General features: G+C 32.9%; 1 protein-coding gene across 9 annotated transcripts in view; it reads left to right on the forward strand.

Moving 5' to 3' along the window:
• LOC111057516 (vacuolar protein sorting-associated protein 37B) overlaps positions 1–23,485 on the forward strand; it is a 150,512-nt gene that overhangs the window by 119,308 nt on the left and 7,719 nt on the right. For 2 of the 9 annotated variants that reach the window (XM_039443322.1, XM_039443321.1), the window contains exon 5: positions 22,140–22,580. The exons of 6 other annotated variants lie outside the window; for them this stretch is intronic. In XM_039443322.1, coding sequence (XP_039299256.1) covers positions 22,140–22,205 — 66 coding nt within the window. In that variant the 3' untranslated portion in view covers positions 22,206–22,580. Of the gene's footprint in view, positions 1–22,139; positions 22,583–23,485 lie in introns of those variants that run through there. One more of the 9 variants, XM_039443320.1, reaches the window with a different exon arrangement.

The raw sequence follows: 23,485 nt of genomic DNA on the forward strand, positions 1-23,485 counted from the left end.
ATCAAACATGGTTGAAGTATTAATACAAACATATACATTATAAATAAATAAATTATTAGTTATTTAATAATGAAATATTTATTAGAAATATAGGCCTACAGAGAATATAGCCCTTAAGTAGAAATACACTGGAACAGATTTTCTCAATATAATATATATATATATATTTACGTTTTTGTGCCTGTTGTGGGTCCAGTAAAATTTCAACTCTTATGTAGTTCCCCGGGACCCCCCATTTTAAATTTGATCAGATAGTCACAAAATGAAACTATTATGTTATACCTGAAGAACTTGACTTGCTGAATGGTTATATTCCACTCAATTTATGATATATTCATCCATAATTAATCTAGATCCTTGTGAAGTTATTCACCTCATGATGGTCCTTTCTAACCTCCAAAGTGCTTATATAATTCTGCTATATAAAATCTACTCCTATGTTGGGTCTTGAGTGATTTGGCGCCAACATTGGAGTTGCATGCAAATTTTACTCCTCAAGAAGGTCCTTCAATATTATAATTGCTGCGTGAAATGTGCTCCTATGTTTGGTCCGCTGAGCTGTGTTGCCAATTCTCATATATAGTAAATAAATTCCACTCCTCATGAAGGTCCATCAAACGTTGCCATACTTCGTCTTTGTAATAATGATTCGAGATTTGTTTGAATCAACCAGCGACCGGCTCTGTGAACTTGTATTGCACATAACTCAAAACATTTTGTAGAGCATTGTCAATAGACTAAGATTTTCATGTTGTCAGAATATGTAAAGGAAAAAAATTGTACAAGCACCGTTTTTTTTATGCATTTAAAGTTGATTAATAAAGTTGATTTATTTATTTATTTGAGGTTGCATAATAAGTCAAGCATGCTCAATAAATGTAGAAATCTAGGAGATTACCCTGAAAACCCCAATGAGCTGTATCAGTTGAAAGGGAATTACCGAATTAAGAGCCATTTGCACAGTCAAAGCTTAAACTGAATTTAATCAGCTGGTGGCTTAAACTCAAAATGTAACACATTATAACAAACGAGACTTGATATGGATTTAATCCAGTTTAAGATGGAATTTTCGTTTAAACTGTCACTGTGCAAATGGCCCTTCTATCAATTATTGGAAATTAAAAAAAATGTTTTTGACTTTCTCATCAGAAATTAACCACACTAATCTTAAGGTATGAACATCTGAATAAAATTGGGGAATGGCCATGAAATTCAAACTTATTTGCTGGAATAATATCAAGGTTTCAATTGTTAAAACTGAATGAAGACTTTTGGGCAGCATGCCAGGTCTTTGAATGAATTTTAATCACAATACCATCTTTACCGAACACTGCCTATTGTTATATTGATTTTAGAATTATTTCGTGTATCAATAAATTCAGTTTATTGCAGTGACACACAAGAAAGTACAATAATGAAGGACTACTGGAATCATTAAAACATTGAATGCTACAAACTGTTACTACATTTACATTATAATGAGCAATGTTCTCCAACATCTTCCAAGTATGACAATTATTCCTTATAGAATATTAGTGAGTCTAACTCCAATCTCTAGAATATTATCAAATTATCTGATATTAATTGATTTGTATACGAAGTATTCATCCATAGAAGTGTAGGTTCATTCCTTAACACAAGGTGGGTCTTTTGTTTAAATCTCTACAATTCGTGTTGGTCTGTTCAATGGTAAGAATATACTCAAGTATGTAATTTATATAATGTATATATTTATTAATTTATATATGTAATGTATGTATTTATGTAATAGAAATCTTAATTACTGCATCACTGTATATTATATAAATTGTACCTGATTGGATAAAGATATGAAGAAACATTTGAAAAATATGATTCCAAGCTCAGAAATGCTAAAAATGCATTCATTTTTCCATAGAATAAAATGAGAACTCAAAGTTCAGCTGAATGTCTGGTAGGGAATACGGATATTACTCTATTTTTATTCTTAACCAGCATCACATTTGAAAATGCTTATAACTTTGTTAAATTTGGACAGATTGATTTAAAAATTTAGAAGAATCTCAAATATATGAAAAAAACGTTCACGACTTTTTGTAGAATTTTCCCATGACTCCTTCACCTTCCTAAGCCGAAAAAACATAATTATTATGAGAGTTGTGACGCTAGGCAAAAATTTTCAAAAGTCGCACTTCGTTCAGCTGTCGCCCGCCAAGGAACTGAATTGGATAACTTTTCCCGCGTAACAACGCTACAACGCTATTAGGTAGTTGAACTTGAACCGGCAAGTTCAAACGATATGCATTCATTTTATCTCTCTATAAAAGTGGAAGCTGTAGATAACACCAAGTTACTTGGAATACAAGGTACTGGCCACGTGCATCTCGATCTTTTAATGATCAGAGTCGGATGATCAGTGTGACATCATTGGTACTCTAAATATCTATTCTTTTTATATTTCCAATGTTAAATTTAGCAGCTTTGTAAGTCTTTTTCTCAAAAAGTAAATAACTTTCAAGTCCCATCGAAATCTCCTACGACTCATACAATATTTATCTTTAATTTTTTTTAGAAATTCAATACTTTTGGACGACTGGATCTTTCAGAATGATTGATTTTGTAAGAGCCTACATCGAATACCTGTTGCTCTATTATTGAAAATTAACATGCTTTTCCTGGCTCTTTTGTAATTCAATTACTCAATGCTAATGAATTCGATAAATCGATCATTGAATAAGGTATTAAGAACATGAAACATTGATTGTACTATTATTTCTTTCACAATCCTTTATCTTGTCTGTGTACTGTATATCATATGTAGAATCAATAGAACTTCTTGCCTAATCCCTTAGGAGGAACTCTTTTTTCAGGAAAATTATGGCTTTCACATACTTGATGAGGAAATAGTTTTCTGGTTGAATCTTTCTAATTGAAAACTATAACAAAAAATATAAGGGCGAATATTATATTAAAGCATGGATTGCGCGTGAGGAATTCTCAATAATTGTATTGAATACTTGATCTCGTATTCTGAAACACATATTTCTAATTTAATTATTTGTAAGAGGAATTCTCAATTGGTACTTATTGTAGAACTCTCATTCTTTATTTATTTGTGAAAGGGAAAATCAACTCTTCATGATTCAATAATAATGAATTTAATGAAAATGAATCATACATTGAAAAGTATGTGTATGAATATGAATTCATATTATAAGTATCCTACAATATATTCCTTCTAATAAACTTGATAATTCTATACGGCAAGTGATCGGTTGAATTCCTGTTTGAAAGAATAGAAAGGATGAAAATCTCTTTAATCAACTCGGAGGGCATTTCAATTCTAGAAATTGAACTCTCATAAACTTAAAACAGGATAATGTGCGTGGTAAATTCCAATTATTTTCAATCTCCACATTATTTTCCTATACCGGAAAGATAATATAGTTGGGCATATTTTAAGATATTTTTTCAAATAGCAAATTATTCAGTTTATAATGCATTTATGAATGTGAGTGTTATACTATCACCCCATACTTTCTTTTGTTCCATATATTGGGGCTTTCTACCACATAGAGTGTGAGTGATGTATATGTGATAAAAATTATGTTACTAGATTGTGCCTTGGTCACTGAGTGTAAATAATTTTGAAACCAATAAAGTTCTTTATCGAAAATAAAATTGGAATTTAATTGTTGATCAATCCAATTGATTGGTAATAACAAACGAAATCATCAAATATCATAATATAATATCATAAGGGAGGAAAGTGGTGCGCTTATCATCTTCATCCGTTGATCATCCACATTCTCCTTTCAAATCACTGATGGAATGCCCTGCACTAACAACCTTTATTCTCTGCAACCGCTCTTGATTTTACTTTTATCTAATTAATATTAGCTTTTCCTTTATATGTCTTCTGCATTGAGATTGGTATTAGAATCAATTTTGAAAGGATAGATATTGGTTGAGTTTGCAGAAGAATATCACAATGAACAAAGGAAACAGCTCGAATGTGTACAACGTAATAAATAACGAGAAAGCTCGAAATAACTATAAAGTATTCAAGCCAAGCCTAATTATTATGCTGATAAAAACAGTGATTGAAGAAGTATAGGTCTATATTATCACTCAAAGTATTACTAGGAGAAATAGGCTACATTCAGTACCTTTTTTCAACTTTATAATTGTTGGGGTATTAAAACTTTGAATAGAAAACCTCCAGTAGAAAACCTTTGAAGCCATTCATCTTTTCAAATGTTGACAAATAAAATCTATTCATTCATTCTACGAGTATCCCTTCTCGTAGTAACAAATGAGAGTTCTCTATCTCCAAACCGGTATGCCCTTACATTATCGAGAATTCTGGAAGATCTAGGAGTTCAAAGGTGATGAATTTCTAAAAAAAATTGAAGATAAATATTGTATAAATCGTAGGAGATGTCGATGGGACTTGAAAGTTATATACTTTTTAGAAAAAGACTTACAAAGCTGCTCAAGAAAAAGATAAATATTGTATGTGACCGTAACACACAACTATCACCTGGTTAAAGTATGTGTATATCATTTTTTTCCTGAATTAAGAGTGCACTCCTAAAGGATTAAAGATGTTGAACCGGCAAGATGTTCTACTGATTCTATGTAATATACAGACAAGATATGAAGGATGTTGAGAGAAATAATATTATACTCTAATTAATGTTTCCACGTTTTTAATTCCTTATTCAATGATCGCTTTATCAAATTGATCAGCATTGAGTAATTGAATTACAAAAGAGCCAGGGAAAGCATGTTAATTTTCAATAAGAGAGCAACAGTTATTCGATGAGCAGGCTCTTACAAAATCGATCATTCTGAAAGATCCAGCCGTCCAAAAGTATTGAATTTCTAAAAAAATTTAAGATAAATTCTTGTATTAATCGTAGGGGATGTCGATGGTACTGGAAAGTTATGTACTTTTTGAGAAAAAGACTTACAAAGCTGCTCAATTTAACATTGAAAAGATAGGAAGAATATACTTTTAGAGCACCAATGACGTTACACCGACCAGCTGGTTTGGATTTGTCAACGCGCATCTTTTCGTGGCCAGTACCTTGTATTCTGTATACCTTGTATTTTGTATACCAGTACCTTGTAGGTACATTGGATAACACCTACTTTTTTCCCAACTTTTCTTTTTCTTCTGCTTCTCCTTCTTTGTCATCTTGTTCTTCTTTTTCTCCAAATTAGAGAATTCTTAATATTTGTCCTTTCATATTGAGTGATAGCTCATTTTACTCAGCTCTTCAAGGCGGTTTCAATGCATATTTCGGTTGCCTGACAAAACCTCACTAGTACCTCTAACCTCACCAGATAGGCTATGTATATTTTAATGAATTGCACTGTTGACTTATTTATTACACTGTTGAAGTATTTTTGGAGCAATCCCATTCCAAAAAGTTGAGTTTATAATCATTTCATTAAAATACACATGTCTGGTGAGGTTGGTCGTGGCGAAGGCATGCGTTAGGGTTAGGTAAGGTTCAATCAGGTAACCGATATGCATTGAACCCACCTTGAAGAGCTGAGTAAAATGAACAAATAATTAAATGAATGTTTATTTCCCCCCCAAAAAAAACTACAAGATCAATTACGCAACATATTAGATAAATTACAATAAATTACATACAAAACCTAGTTAGTTACAAAAAATTTTATAATGTGTCCTCTATTCTACTTGTTTAGTTTTTTCTGTGTGGAAATTGACCTACTCCACTATGGCATACCATGTTCTAGAGTAAAATGAGCTATCACTCGAATTGATAAGATAAATGATATTGAAAATTATTCTCAAATTTGGGACCCCACATCTTTTTGGACAAAAAAATTAATAAGCTCAATGGCTACCATACATAACTTGTAGGTTCCGAATATAATAAAAGAGAAAATTCCGATCTACCTGTACAGACAATAGGGATGTCATAATTCCAAGTTCCAACACAAACGGCAAGTTGCACAAAAGAAAATGTAATTTAATTAACATAAGATGACGTCATCATACAGAGCTGAACAGGGAAGTGGCTGTAGTGGCTCCATTAAAGACGTCATCTTATGGTTTGATTTTCTTTTATGCAACTGGCTGATAGAATTTCAATTTTTGGTTCTCCGTTCCTCGCGTTGTCTGTAAGGATTCTTCCAATAGGCATGGTTACAGTATTTTCTTTCGATTGAATTTATGATAATACATAATTTTCCAAGCTGATAGGCTGAATGCAGTTGATTTGTTGATGCACTTCATAGATTCAATTTATGATTTTTGAAGTGACATTGGAATTTTTTTCATTGATTTTCATTGTTAGCTTCATTAGTAATTTTGGAAGCTATTCTTCCAATAAGCTAGATTTCTTGTTTCAGGATTTGTTTCAATGTATAATTAGCTTTTCAAGTTTGATTAATTAACTGTTTCCATCTATTTCAATTAAACTAATATTTCTCGAAGAAAAAGATCATCACACTAGATGACACATTATTTTAATGTAGTCTTTGGAAGAAAAACAACAGCTAAAATACTTTTTTGATACGTATCATCGTTTTTCAATAAAGCATTCAAAGTTGCAATTTTAAAAAAAAGTTTTCCACAATAAGAAGGTTAGAACCAAAGAAGAGGTAGAGTTTGTAATCTAATAATATTGTATGTGCTAGAACCCACTACAATGTGCATTTTCCACAATTGTTTCACATGTATTTTCATGTGGTTTTCTAGAAAGTGAATATAAGATACTGTAGCAGCTATTCTCTATCTATGAAAATTGTTTATATTGAATATAACAGGAACTATTATAAAATAAATGAAATAATAAACAGGAATAAATTGTAGAAATAAAAAAAATACTGAAATTCAAAAACCATTTTTAATTTCAAATTATTATGGGGGTTATTCATCCACTCATCCATGTGTAATAAGTTAATTTATTATAAGTAATAAATTTAATTAATACAGAAAGTATTTGTTCAATTCTCTCATTACTCACAAAGATGTAGGAAACTAGAATACAAACAAAAAATAAATATGAAATCCACTTTCAAAAATGAGCAAGCCTTTTTTTGTTCACATTCTTGAAAGAATAAGAATAAGAATCTATATTATCATAGACATTGTTAACAATGCATTGATAAATGTCAAAAATAGGTACTAGATATTACATAATACAATTAATATATACAAATAATATTAGCCTACAAATATTTGGTCCAGTCAATTACATGAAATTCTTGGATGTTATCTTAAAAACTTTCAGCTTTCAGTACAGTTTTCAATTTCCTTTTGAAGAATGTAAGAGGCAGTGCCTTAATTTCTAGTGGTAATGAATTGTACAGTTTAACAGATGTGTACAGAAGATTTTTTTGTGAAGTTGTGAACCTGAACTATTGAACTCTGATATTATTCCTATTTCTGGTTTCATATCCATGACAGTCACTATTTAATTTTAAAAAATCCAGATTACTATGTACTTAACTAACACTAAATAATACATACAAAGAATAGACAGTTAAATTTCCCAAATTTGTGAAAAAAGGTTTACAGTGGGTCCTCATATCAACATTACAAATCAATCTAATTGCTTTCTTTTGGAGTATAAATATTTTTGAGACATGAGTACTAGAGCCCCATAATAGTATACCATAGGACAGTAAACTTTGTATTTGAGAGAAATACACATTTAATAATATATTAATATCTACAGTTAACTTTAACCTTCTCAGCAAGTAGAGTACCTTTGCTATTTTTTTCACTAATTAACTCTGCATATTATGTGGTTGCCAATTAAGTTTGGGATCAAGAACAATACCTAGAAATTTTAAAGGTTCAGTCCCTACTTCATTGTTTGAATTTCTATTATCGGTGAACATAATAATTACTAGCACAACAATCATTAAGGAGTAGAGAGCTATCAACTAGACAATTTTTTACACCTGCTTCCGATTTACAACTAACTTTGAGACCAAAATCATCAGCAAAGAGAAATCCTGCTTCATCAGTGCCTTCTATATTACAAATTATGTTGTTAAGACTACTTATTTTCTGGTACACATAATCTGCAGTAACAGGTTGGAAAAAATGGTACATTAGGCCTATTGCACTTATCGATGTAGTGAGAGGTGAGAGGTTCACTAACTGGCACATTTTCACTAATTTCCTCAACTTTTTCAATGAAAAAGTTGTTAAATGAATCAGCGTTGTTATCATCATGTGAAGCAGCTTGCTAGGCTGAATGATAAAAAACTACTGTTAACTGCTTACCATGGACTTATACTATCTCATATTAGGTATGCTATTTTAGTATGGGGTAATTCATCTCAACAAAATATGGACAGAGTGTTTAAGATTCAAAAGAAGGCACTCAGATGTATAGAGAAAGTGAATAGGTTAGACTCTTGTAGGCCTTTATTTAAAAAGCTTGGTCTATTAACTGTGCCATCTTTGTATGTATATGAAGTTGTAATGCATGTGAAAACGAATGGTGTGATCCAGAATTCAGATGTTCATGAGTATAATACGCGAAACAGAGCAGATTATCATATAATGGGTCACAATAGTAGGTTATTTGAACAAAAACCAGATTATATTGGTAAGAAATTTTATAACAAGCTACCTCAAATCTTGAAAAGTAATGATGATTTGAAGATTTTCAAAAACAAATGAAAAAATATTTAGTTGATAGAGCTTTTTATAGTGTACAAGAATTCCTTTCAAACCTAAACTAGGTTGAACTACTTAGTGTTAGAATTATTATGTAATAACATGTCTTGTCTTATACTCTCCATGACTGGAGTCTTTAGGACGTAATCTCAAAAAAAAAAAATCAATAGCTTCATTGTTGACATTTGTAGGAATTTTAACTACCTTCCATGCAGCTTGAGTTTTATTTTTTGAGTGCTCTATTTTGTTGTTGAAATAATTCATTTTTGCATTCTTAATAGCAATTCTATACTCTTTCTTACAGCTTTTATATTTATCTCTAAACTGATTAGTTTTAAAAAATTCAGTGAGCTATAATATTCATCACAACTATGTTTGAGTTTCATTAAATCAGCAGTATACCATCCATCATCCAGCTTAGGCTTACTAACTTTGAAACCTCTAAGAGGATAAGCAGCATCAACAGCTGACATATACAAATCAAAAAACTTCTTAAACTTATCATTAGCATCATTAAGCAAATACACCACACTCCAGTGTATGATACTAATATTAGCCTAACAAATAAATAAGTGTTCTGATCATTAACTAACCTAACTAGCTTTTTGTTTACACTAGAAAAACTTTGAGAGTCATTTTTCACATCTATTATAGATTTAAATAGTAGGGCATGATGATCTGACAGTAGATGTGTATTGATAGCTTGGGTCACATGTCTGCTATCATGAATATCAGTCACAACATTATCAATACAGTGGCCATCATTCAGTGTGCCTGGTCTAGTGATTTCATTTGTAGAAATATGGATATCAAAACATTCAAACAAATTGCAAAGATCTCTATTAAAATTATCATTCACATTAAAGTTGACATTGAAATCAGCACATAATATTAAATTATAGTTACATTTATAAATGGCACATAATATATCATTAAGACAGGATAGAGAGTTGTTAAAAAACTAACATCATTATTATAGGGTCTGTACAATGACAAAACAATTATTTTCTCATTTGGAAGTTCAATTGCAGCAGCTTCACAAACTATTTCTATAGAAAGTTCCTTTACTATGCTTAATTCTTTGAATTCCAATCCATTAATTAGAAAAATTGCTGCTCCACCATGAATGGAATTTTTTCTTCCATAGAAGGACCCAAGTTCATAGCCAGGTATTGTAAGATAGCTACAGTCATCGTTTGTTAACCAGTGTTCACAAACAGTAATAATTATCTTAGCATTATAGTTATAACATAAGAGGGAAATATATTTTAATTTGTTTGATATAGCCTATCCTGGACATTCAAAAATGTAGTGTTTAGAAAAGCTTCATTAGCTGTTAATTTATCATTAGTCCCAGGCCCAGGATTGATATCGTTTGCATATCAATTCCTAACTTTCGACCTATTAACAGAGTTATTTATATCTAATTACATGGCTGAAGAGGAATGATTTTAGGACTAACTTGACTTTTATGATCTAAATATTTATTTACACAATTGAGAATTTCATTGCCAATGAGCTTCTTACCAATTATTCTATTCAGGTATATATTTACAGTATATATTCTAATAGAATAAGATTCTTGTGCAGATTTAGTTGAGCTTGTAAGTAGTGATAGAAATGAAGGAATTACATTTACGATTTAATTTTTTGTTACATTTATTTATTTCGAATCACTCAATTACATAGGTACACTCTGTGAGTAGTGATGCGGTTTACTTTTAATTTCTACTTTTGATGTGTCTTATTCTTGATTTCGTTTCAAAATGTTGATAACCTTAAAGCATTACTAAATCTCATAAGGAAATAATTGAACAAGAAGCAAGCTAAATAGTACAAGTAATTATAATAATTCAAGTACAAGTTATAATTCTATAACTGACTTACCTTTAAAGCAATTCAAAATTTGATCACTGCTTGAATAATCTTTTTGGACATTTTGACACAATCACAACATCACAAAAACACAATATCACTTTCACTCTGCAGACAACAATCAGCTGACAGACGAGGACAAGAGGACATAATATTATTCCATTCACAACAGAAACGGCGCGAACTTCAATACATAACCTCAAATCGAGTTCAGTCTGAATAAATGGTGCGAAAGCTCAGACCCACGGGAGTCAACTATTATACTCCATTACACAAACGCCATCACATGATAGGTCTGTGGAGCTACTAAAGATGCTTGGACCAACTTACTCGAACAGACCAACACGAGTTGTACAAATTTATGCAAACGACCCACTTTGTGTTAAGGAATGAACCTATATATATATATATATAATATATATATATATATAATATATATATATATATAATATATATATATATATATATATATATATTATATATATATATATTTATATTATAGCGTATGGCATTTCCTTATTCGTAAGTCCTTGTAATTTTGCACTGATTACAAGTGCACGTCCAAATTTAAAATTAAAATGTACTGGATCGCCTGAGGGCTTGCCACAGTAAAGTCATTACTGTCACCCAGGTAGGCACGTCTGTCACATTCATAGACAATGTGTTTCATTGTCTGCAATGGAGCTCCACAATCGCATCCTGGAGAGTCTATAAAGCCCCATTCGAAAAGAGATGCTTTGCATCTACCGTGCAATGTTCGGATTCGGTTTAATGCGACCCATGCATGTCTAGGAAGGTCAAATCCTGGTGGCCTGGTGCCACCAAAAATCATGGAAACTCAAAAATCATGTTTTCTCAAAAATCATGGAAACAGATAAATTTTTCTTTTACAGTGACAATTTCAACTATTTCATTGGGGATCATATTCTAATTGGAAAATAACTTTCAGTTAGAAAGCTAAAGAAACATTATGCTGTTCCCATAATTCTGACCAACTCTGTACATACATTTTTGATTGTCTGATTGTGCCCTTTCTTTTGCTTTCACTGTGACATCTTGCAACTTGTTAATTCTCACGTTGAAATTTATGCAATAACTCACTTATTGTGACCTGATGAATAATTGTACCCATTCTATATTTAAGCTTTAACTATACCAAAGAGAAAAATATATTCTTTATTACTCTGTACCTGTATCCACAGTTTCAAGGCAAGTTTGTTACATTGTTGATACTGTAGAAGGAATTATACCACTGATGTTCAAAAAAAGTATTAAATCAGTATGAGATTCTAAGGATTCGTGTAGATAGACCAGAATTTTTATTATTTATCTGATCCTTGGGGGGGGGCCTAAGCCCAGCCCCCTGCCCCCCCCCCCTAAATGGTGCCCCTGGTGACCCTCTGTCTATAACCAGCTAAGTTTGAACTACTTGAGAACATACCTTCCCTAAGGTTGTATTAAAAATTTATTATGTTTGTGTTCATAAAGTTGGTTGATATTTGTATGGTAAAGATAATGATAGTGATATTAATGTTGTTGAGGCCATTTGAAATTGTATTACTCATCAATTTATCGTTCAAGGCACAACTCCCATTTGTTCAATTGGCTATTTTTTGAATATGTCATCGTGGGGAATTCGTCCCATTATTATTGTAAGTATAATATATCCGTTTTGTGTAATTGATTCATAACTTGTGCTTGTGCTTGTGAAAATATATTGAGAGTGAAAGCCAATGCCCTAAATCGCTTAAAATACTTTTGAGCGAAATATATATCCAGTCAGTACAAATGTTTGAAGAATAAGGACCACAAGAGCACACACAATTGCAGAATAATATCGATTTGTTTTCACCCATATGTCTCCTTCATATTCCTTATTCCAATTTACCACCTGAAACCCTGTTTGTAACAAATCGGGATCATTACGTCATAGTTTCAATTGGGGTAAGTGATTTTTCCTATTTGTTTTCCTGGATCTAAATACTGGTCTGCTGAATTAGATAATATATGAATGTGTTTATTCGTATCATACAGTCCAACCCAAAAAAACCAGAGGCAAAAGGCCTATGGATTCATAGAAATTTGAACCTATTGAGAGAGAATCCAGAGTTTCTAGCTGGGAATAAATGGTTGGACTTGAATATTGATTTTCCAAGTAGGCCTAATATTGAGAGTGAAGCTGATGAAAATGATTTTGTTGAGGAGTCGAACATTCTCAAAATCAAGATCAAAAAGCAGCAGAAGCGGATTCAGAAGTTAATTGAAAATACAAATATGCTAAACCAAGAAATAAAAAAGCTCAGCTCCACATCACAGTTCAATACAATCACGCTGAGGGACAACGCACTCACTGAATCAAACACTAATCCTCATCATGGAAATGTAATAATATTAGCTGACAGTCAAGGTAGAAATCTGAGTTGCCAGCTACAGAATTATCTGCCAAAAAATCATGGATGCTGTGGCTTAGTATATCCTGGCGCTTCATTAGCTGAAATTACTAATAAATATATTCACAATTCAGAGCTTTACCCTAACCATAAAACCTGCTTAGTTGTCGTGGGCGGAACCAACATTTTCACAGAAACCTCCACAATATCAGATGTAGAATTATACATACCATCTCTCAGGTATTTCATTTCAAGACATAACGGCATTCAAATAATCCTTTCTGACATACCATACCACTACGATCTGGCAGAAAGGTCACACCAAAATAATCTCATCTGGAAGGCAAACCTACACATAAGTAAGCTATGTCACACTAACTCAATAAAGCTGATCAAACTATGGAGCCTGCCACGCCATTATCACACAAAACACGGGTTGCATTTGAACAGAATGGGAAAAGGTTACATTGTGAGGGAAATCCTACATGCTACTCTTCACATTGATGGCCACTTTCATCCTGATGAGACAGATATACATGTAGAGGACTTGGAACAGGATAGAAGAGATCCATGCACTGACACTGATGGACTCACATGCAAACAAAACCTTAGAACAGAGAGCAACATTCCAAAAAACTTCTCAACTCCTGCAAACAGCCTTACACATCGAAAGTATTAAACAAAAAACAGGCATTGAGCACAAACAAAAACCCAAACGAACCAAAAAACAGAAAATTGAAGATGTTTTTCCTAAACATACAAAGAGGCCTTCAGAAAAAAATAGATCAGCTGGTTATTGAATTGGACAAGATAAGACCTCACTTCCTATTAATAGCAGAACACGGACTTAACAAGAATAAATTACCAATAAACTAATAATAAACTACTAATAAATAAATAATAACTACAAATAAATATGAATAAATATACGAATAAATATGACTAAATACAAATAAACTACTAATATACCAGGTTACACTTTTCAATCAGAATTCTCAAGGAGGCAACATATGTGGGGTGGCACAGCTATATACTCACGCAACATGATGGACTTCAACCTTGAAATAATTGACACAGAATCATCTTCCATGGAATCGACATGTGAAATAGCTGCACTGAAATTTAAAACAAAATCTCAAGGGCTTATAATAGTATGCATCTACAGACCGACATCGGGGAATACCCTGGAATTTTTAGAATATATGGACAAGTTTTTGACTAGCATCATGACAAAAAACGAGAATATTGCAATAATGGGTGATTTAAATATAAACTCTCTAAAAGATTTTCCAAATTTGAGAAAACTAAAGAAAATCTTGGCACAGCATAGTTTAGATATTGTACAGCTTCCACCAACTCGACAAACTACAGACACAGAAACTAGCATAGATTACTGTATTACAAACATGATCAGGCCTACAGTCAGGATTATAAATAATGTAATATCAGATCACAAAGGATTAGAATGCATTTTAGACACAGCCGTGAATCTCCAAACGCCTCATATGACAGATAAGACAACTGAACACTCAAAATATGGAACTAATTAGACTACGTCTGCAAAGAGAGAGTTGGAGTGAACTGATGAATACAAGATCTGTAAATGATAAGTACAATATTTTCATCAAAACAATGCAGTACTATCTAAATTGCATCTGCCCGTTTAAATATAAAAAACTTGGCACCCTGAGAAAAAACCAATACAAAATAACAGAAACAATTAGGAAGTTGAGACAGAGGCTTCTTGATGCTAATACCATATACATGCTGACTGGAGAGCAGGATCACAAGGATAAATATTCCTATCTGAAGAAATTATATGATTGTGAAGTCAAAAATGAAAAGAAAAGACATATAGCAGAGAGAATAAAGCGGTCAACTAACCAGACAAAGGAGACATGGCAGGTGATAAATGAAGAGAGAAGGAAGAGGAGGAATGACGATGAGGATGAGGGAGTCTGTCTGAGGATAAATTGCAATTTAGAAAAAAATCCCCACAACCTAGTGGAAGTCTTCAATAATTATTTCTTAAATATAGAGCAGACAGACCGTCAGACATCAAGCACTGCTAATTGTGAATTGGAACAGAGTGATGAGGAATTGCTGGAGGCATACAAGAGAGTGACAGAGAAGGACATGCTTGAAATTTTTGCAAAAACAAAACACAAATACTCAGCAGGTATAGATGGAATCCCAGGGAAACTGCTGTACCATTGTCGAAAGGAAATTGCCTGCCCAATCCTACAAATAATCAACTTTTCAATAAGAGAATCAATAGTGCCCGACAGCATGAAGATATCATTGTCCATCCAAAACATAAGAAGAACTGTAAAACTGACATTGAGAACTACCGACCGATATCAAATCTGCCAACGCCATCTAAATACTTAGAAAAAGTTATATACCTACAGATATTATACTTTCTCAAAAGAACTAAAAAGATCCACCAATATCAACATGGATTCAGGGACGATAAATCAACTGATACAGCTATAGCAAATTTCATCCACTTAATTACAGAGAACTGGGAGAAAAAAACAGGGTCTCGGCGGTTTTCCTGGATCTCCGGAAGGCATTTGACTCCTTGGACTGGACGATTCTGCTGTCAGAAATAGAATATATAGGGATACGAGAACAGGCAAAGAAATGGCTGGAAAACTACTTAACAAATAGGTACCAAATTGTGGAGCTCAAATATGAGAAATGTGGGAGAAAAATGACTGCTAGGTCTCTGCCCCAGTCTATGAGAAACGGAGTGCCACAGGGATCGGTGCTGGGGCCCTTACTCTTCCTCATTTATATTAATAGCATTCCTAAAAAACTCCCAAGAGCTTCAGAATGCATACCTTTTGCTGATGACACTACATTAATAATAAATGGAAAAACCCAGGAGGAACTACTGTCACATTATAACACAACAATAGCCTCGACAAAAAAAGCCTTGTTAGAATTAAAATGAAATATAAACAGTTCAAAAAGTACCATAGTAAACTTTCAAACACAGGCAAGGACCATCATGAATGCTGGGAGCCAGTTGAATACTGAGGAGGAGATTTCGGGTTCAGCAAGATTCCTGGTCATAATATTATATAGAAACTTGACATGGCAGGAGCACATTGAATCACTGTGTAGCAAATTATCCACATCACTCTATGGGATAAGAAGAATAAGGAGTATAGCAGATAAAAGCACTGCAATGATGGCCTATCATTCATTATTCGCTTCACACATCAGTTTTGGCATAATAGCCTGGGGAAGCGCACCGCACACATACATAGAACAAATACTGATATTACAAAAGAAATCAATAAGGATTATGAACTGTTTGCCATATGACGCTCACTGCAGGCCTTATTTCAGGAGGGACAGAATCTTTACAGTAGTATCCCTCTATATCTACAAGACAATTCTATATATAAAAAAGTATGTAACGGTTAGGCCATGTAGACACAATATACATGAACACAATACAAGAGGAAAAAACGATTTCGACCTCCCATACAGTAGACTGCTGAAAACACAGAGACAGCCACATACACAAGGTTTCCGCTTTCATAATTGCCTGCCACACGATATAAAAATACAATAAATAGAAGTTCCATCATAATAATTTAAAAGTAACACAATAAAAAATTCTTAGTCATGGCCTAAGAGTTGATAGTTATTATCTTAAGGTAAAAACATCTTAATCTTATTGTAGGCACTTTTCGAACAGATTAAAAATAATGATCACAAATTTCATTCTCGAAAAAAAGTTTAGTAGGGAACACTAAGTAAGTATAGAAAGGAACACTAATATACTTTCATTTAGAATAGTCTGCCAAAAATTGAATGTCCATAACAATTATTGTTATTTGTTGTTTAATATACAGAAATATATTCATGTAATTGAATAAATATTGTATTGCATAACTTATCTACTATTATATTTATCCCATTAACAAATATTAAGTTCAGTGTCACAGTATTGATACTATATCATTCATAGTCATATTATTTCTACTAAATTTCCATTATCTATTTATCAATCATTTTTGACATAATTTTACCAATAATCTATTCAGAGAATCAGGTTATTCATTGTGCATGAATTTATTCTGATATTACAGAGAGCTTCAGTATCCAGTTATAGCATTATAGAAAACGAATAATAAACATAATATGGGATGAATAAACAGTAATCGACTGAGAAGTGAAGGCTTTGTTTCAAGTGGAGCCTTTGGCATTTGTCTGTCTGTCTTTGCAATAATTATGCCTAAACCAAGGCCGAGCTATAGAAGTATAATTCAAATGTATCAACATTATAGCTCGGCCAAGCCTTGTTTGATTCATTATAATGAATTATTAATTTGTAATGAATTTTGAATAGCCTCTCATTTTTTATAGGGGAGCTGATTCACTCATTTATTTTGTAAAACCTTTTAAATCAAATTTTACAACTTCTGATGGGAATGACATCTTCAGTCAGAGTGTACCAATGGGATAGCCTATTGTTTCGTCTCCATGATCCTCCTTGGATAAAACATCACAGTTGTTGCCAACCTAACACTCACTAATTTCCCACAACTCACCATCTCCTTCTGTTTTAAAAAACGAATGAATACCTCATTTGTGAGGTGGGTAGTGGGTAGAAGATCATTGGATAGATGGAAAAACCCCAGGATGTGAATTCGCTAAATAAGTAAGTATTTGAGTAGTTTTTCAAACAGGACTTGTCATTGTGATAATTTGTAGTATTTTACGATTTTATAATCTTTCACTAGGGTATTTAAAATAATATTCTCTTCTCACACACTGAGTTATTACTGGACAACCAATTTCCAGAACTAAATAATTATAAATACATTACAGCCCTAGGGCCGTAACATTTTTTCTGGCCTGGTCAGAAAACAATCACTTCCGGCCTCCATATGACACATGAAAACCAGCTCATTACGTCCAAGTCGGGCGAAATAGTAGGCTATCTTAAGGCTCAAGGACGGGAAGGGGCCTTTTGCAGGCGAGAATGATGTTTCTAGTCAAGGCGTTAGCCGTGACTAGAATTTCATTAGCACTGCAAAAGACATTCATGTCCAAGCAACTTACACTATTTTTTGTCATAATAATCTAGAAAAGAGTAATTAAGAAAGATAATACATTACCTGCTTGTGCTGACATTATTATATCTAGAAACATAACCTAGTTTACAAGATTCGAATCAGGAATTCCTTAGTTGACAAAACTTCTACTTGGAGCGTTAAAAAGCGCTCGGTTTTTGTGCCAGTTTTGCTGTTCCTAATTTTGGAACTAGGAAACATACTCGACTGTAAAGAACATATGATTTTATTACAGTATAGTATGCTGTAATGAGGATCATATGTTTATTTGTTCTACAATCAGCTGTTTACCGGCTTGATTTAATGGATGTAAAACAGCTGAAATTGAATGACTATGACAAAAAATATCGTACGTTACACGACCGTGAATGTCTCTTTCAGGGCTTGCATGAAATTCCAGTCTTTGGCTAACGCCTCAACTGAAAACATCAAGCTCGACCCTGCAAACGGCCTCTTCCCGACCACGTGACTTGAATAGCTATTATTATTTTACTACTTAAATAAATCAACTGCCTCCTTATACATTCAATAGACAGACAGACAAAAGTTTCTTATTTCAAAAAAAAAAAAATCATTTAACAAAATAAAACATGCTGTGCTCATTCATTGTAATACAAAAAAAAACTTAATAACCATTGTGTTACAGCATCATCCTAGAACCTAAATTACCGTATATATAAGTAAAAATAAATTCTAAGTAGAGTGTCTAAAATAAAATGAAAGTATTGATTTAAATTTCAAATTCAAGTATACTGGGTGATTACAAATGAAATAGATAGTTTGAATAGCTTGTAGAGAATTTATTATTTAAAAGTTTAGATCATTACTTACATGATTACATAGAAGAATTCTTGAAGTTTTTATTGAAAATTCACAGATGTTCAATGTGTGCACCATTTGCAACACGATAGATATCAACACGGTAGTCAAATTCTGACCACACACGACTAAGCATCTCACGGTTAACTGTAGCAAGAGCATTTGTGATTCGTTGTTTAAGATCATCGATATCAACAGGAAGCGGTGGTACGAAAACTCTGTCTTTTACATAGCCCCACAAGAAAAAGTCGCAGGGCGTTAGGTCCGGACTACGAGGTGGCCACGGCTGAAACACAACGTTTTCCTCACTTGCACGGCCGATCCATCGTCTAGGAAGATGTTCATCCAGATACCCTCTGACGTCTGAGTACCAGTGAGGCAGAGCTCCATCTTGTACAAAAATGAAGTTACAACTATCTTCATGGAGTTGAGGCATTAACCATTCGGTTAACATGTCCAGATAAATTCTTCCGGTTACTGATGGTTCTTGGAAGAAGAAATTCTTCAAGGCCTCATAAGGTCCGTAAACCTTTTCACAAGATAAAGCGCAAAACACGTTCACTTTAGGAGAATCGCGTATATGCTGTACAGCCTCTCTTGGGTTTTCTGTTCCCCATACTCGTACATTATGTCTGTTAACTTTTCCACTAATGTGAAAAGTGCATTCATCACTGAAAATTAGGCGATTAAACAATGTGTCATCATTTTCAAGACAATGTTGCATCTCTTGACAAAAATTTTTACACACAACTTTATCATTGTCATTTAAACGTTGTACTAACTGCAATTTATAAGGTGTCATTTTCAAACATTTTCGCAGAATTTTCCACACAGTAGGTTGAGGAATTTGCAATTCTAAACTCGCTGATCTAGTCGATTTTCCTGGACTTCGTACAAAAACATCACAAACACTATCAATTTTTTCTTCTGTAACAGAAGGTCTTCCAGTACTCTTCTTCTTATACACACATCCACTGCTTTCAAAACGTTCATGCCAGTCATAAATTGATTGCCTTGTTGGTGGTGGTTTACCGTATTTTGTTCTGAAATGACGCTGCACAACAGTAACAGAGTTTGTTTTGGCTAATTCAAGAACACAATAAGCTTTCTCCACTTGAGTAGCAGCCATATTGCTAAACTAAACTGGCTGTTGTAACACGGAGCAGCCAAGAATAGCCAGCAACAGTTCTACCAACATAAACTTTAAGAAATTCCCTACAAACCTATATCACTTACTATGTTGAAATACACAAGTTTAATTTTGTACAGGCTATCGAAGTTGTCTATTTCATTTGTAATCACCCGGTATAAATCTTAATGTGGCTTAGGTTTCAAGGAAAACTATGATAAATATATATTTAAGGAAATTAGCACAATGAATAATATGAAAATGCATGGGCTAGATGCCTGTGCGCAGACCAGAGCTACTAAAACATGCTATTATAGGGAGAGAATATAGTATCAGAAAAATTTAGAATTTATAATTTTTTATTTATAAATCTTTTCCTCCCTTTGGTTACTAAATAAGCTAACTTTAATAAAAGAATGAAACTGCAGATATAGGTTCCCTTCAGCACAAAAAATCATCAGTGTTAGTTTTGATGGTGACTATTGTAATTAGTTGTAATAATATTTTCTGATTATATTCCTAATTGTAGTAAGAAAATCTTTAATTTCAATTTGAAATCTGTTTTGGATATGTTATTGAATAATATTAGTTGTGGAAAATAGGACGTTAAGTTTCGATATAGAACATGACAAATGTAAAAGGAATTGGTTTTGAGAGAAAGCTTTCTGCAGGGCGATAGCCGCAATACCAATGTTACTAGCATATCATGTATTATGAATATGTGTCACGGTCCTGAGGATGTGCATATTTGAGTATAAATGTATTTTTGATAAAAAGTTGTCTTATTGTCAATACTGAGCTTTTACTGAAAAGAGTGTTGGTTGAGAAAAGAGGGCTCTTTTTGAATCGTGCCTTCAGAATGGCCTTCTGGACAATGAAGAGAGGTTGCAGAGTTCTTTTCAATTCGCCCCCCCCCATGTTACTATGCCAAACTCTAAAAAGGATTGAACATATGCAAAGTAGGCTATTTTGATTTCACTCATCGTTCTAAAGTCATATATATTATGTATTTTCTGAGTTTTTACTTCATGAAGTCAATATGAGCGGTCCATCTCATTCTATTATCAAAAGAAAAAACACCCAAGTATTTATATGAAGTAACCATGTAAATCTCAGAACAGTCACACACTGTACCAAGAAAATTTGAACAAGAGTGAACTTTTAATCTTGACAAAGTGTAATCTGTTGATGGTCTTAGTGATATCGGCATAAATCTTGTTTTTGCTGTATTCATTGAAAGGGTATTTTGATCAAGCCACATTTCAATATAGGGTAGAATGGGGGAATGCCGGTATGTTAAGTAAGCAGCATCCTTTCTAGTTTTTGGTAAAACTCTCAATTCTGTCTGGTAAAATTTTTTGTGGCTTCTACATATCACAGGCTACAATATAAATTTTTTGTAGATACTTTGTGACAAAATGAGTACCTTAAATTTTTTTTTCTTAACCCTTACAAATACCGGTATTACCCTTGGGGTAATGGCAGTAGGGACTTTCCCCATGTATTTTCAATTGCAAAAATTTAATAAAACAAATTCCATAATATTGTTCCATGAAAAACAAACTCAAACCATCTAAATATATATCATATGGACTTGAAGAAATGGCTTAAGTATGGGAAAAGTTATTTTATTTTTACATCATTGAATATTTTTATTAATTTAAATTATATTTTAATATTAATATAATATCAAACTGTAGTCTATTTGATAGATAAATTTTGAACCATGAGAATGTGGTACCTTGTAAACCAATACATTCCAGTTTATTCAATAATTTGTTCCTATCAACAGAGTCAAATGCTTTTTTGAGGTCCAAAAATGTGACCATTAAGCGTTAGTTATATGTTATTCCCTCATCTATATGTTTACAGATATCAAACAAAGCATCTGATATACTTTTGTCGCTTCTGAAACCATACTGACAATCACAAAATACGTTATTTACATTTAAATAGTTTAAAAGCTGTTTTTCTACTATTCTCTCAAGTATTTTGGAAAATACGCTCAGCAAAGATATAGGTCGGTAGTTATTATTGTCAGTTGGGTCACCGGACTTGTGAAGAGGGAATACTTTGGCTAACTTCAAGTACTCAGGAAAAACACCGGACAGTAGACTAAGATTAATCAGATGAGTAAGTGGTTTGATAATAGTTTGTTTGTTGTCTTTTAGGAAGGAAGCAGTTACATTATCATGCCCCGGAGCCGATCCACCTCTGAGATCACCCACAGCCCATAAAACATCACCTCTGTCACCTCCCGGAAAACAAAATTATTTTCTAATATGTAATGACTATCATTAATTAATAGAGGCTCTACCGACACTTTTTCATCGGCCAAATTCTTGCCAACCTCAGAGAAGAATTCATTGAAGTCATCGGCAACAACTCTGAGGACCTCTGGTGTGACAGGATTAATTTCCGGCATAAATTTGTTAATTAAAAATGAATCCCTACTTGTTTTCCTACCAGCCAATTCTCCTATCACTCCCCAGAATCGTTTAGGATCGTCTCTAAATTCTATCAATTCATTTCTGTAATAAATATTCTTGGCTATTTTCAAATGTTTCGTTAATGTTTTCCTGAAAGAAATATATTGGTTTTTCAATATGTTATTAAATGGTTGTTTCCTCAACTTCCTAATCAATTTGTCCCTTACTCTGATCTTTTGAATCAAACCTAACTTTATCCATGGCTTAAGTTTCTTATGCCTAGATCTAACCATTCTATTCTTTATACTTGAGTCTACAGAATTCTTTATTATTTGGAAAAAATTTATTGAACAGTCATCCATTTCAAAACAATTTTCTACTGTACTCCAATCAGCGCTTTGAATAGCCTGTGCAAGCATTGATTTATCAATGTAGTTGTAAGTTTCAACAACCGTAGAGGGTATTTGTGCCGGAATTGAAATATTCAATGCCGTACTGAAATGATCGGTAATGCTAGTATGTAATACGGCTGACTTAATTTTATCCGGTGAACTGTACCGTACAAAAATGTGATCAATGCTTGAGCTGGAATTCTCTTCGATTCTAGTGGGTTTATTCACACATTGAATTGTCCCGAATCCGATTAGACAGTTCAAATATCTGTTTGTTATCTAGTTGTCTAAAAACAGGTTTATATTGACATCTCCTAACAGAATACAATTTTTATTACTATTTAAATTACTATAATAATTTTCCAAGCTGTCCAAGAATGAATCGATATTACTGTCAAAAGTACGGTACAGTGCTAAGAGAGAAAATGGATTGTTTAAAACCTGAAAATCTAAAGTTATTCCATAAACATCACCCAACGTTGTCTGGGAAGCTTTATAGTTAATTATATTATCAATGTAGGTAATCACTCCATCATTTTGATGACGCTGCTTATCAATAGCAATAACATCGTAACCATCTATTGGCATTACAGCCACTTCCTCCCTCAGCCAACACTGTCAGCATTATTACGTCTAACTTTGTGTTAATTGATTGCAAATACACCAACAAATCATCTAGATTTTTAGAAACACTTC

This window comes from Nilaparvata lugens, chromosome X (genome assembly GCF_014356525.2).
Source record: "Nilaparvata lugens isolate BPH chromosome X, ASM1435652v1, whole genome shotgun sequence".
Lineage (NCBI taxonomy): Eukaryota > Metazoa > Arthropoda > Insecta > Hemiptera > Delphacidae > Nilaparvata > Nilaparvata lugens.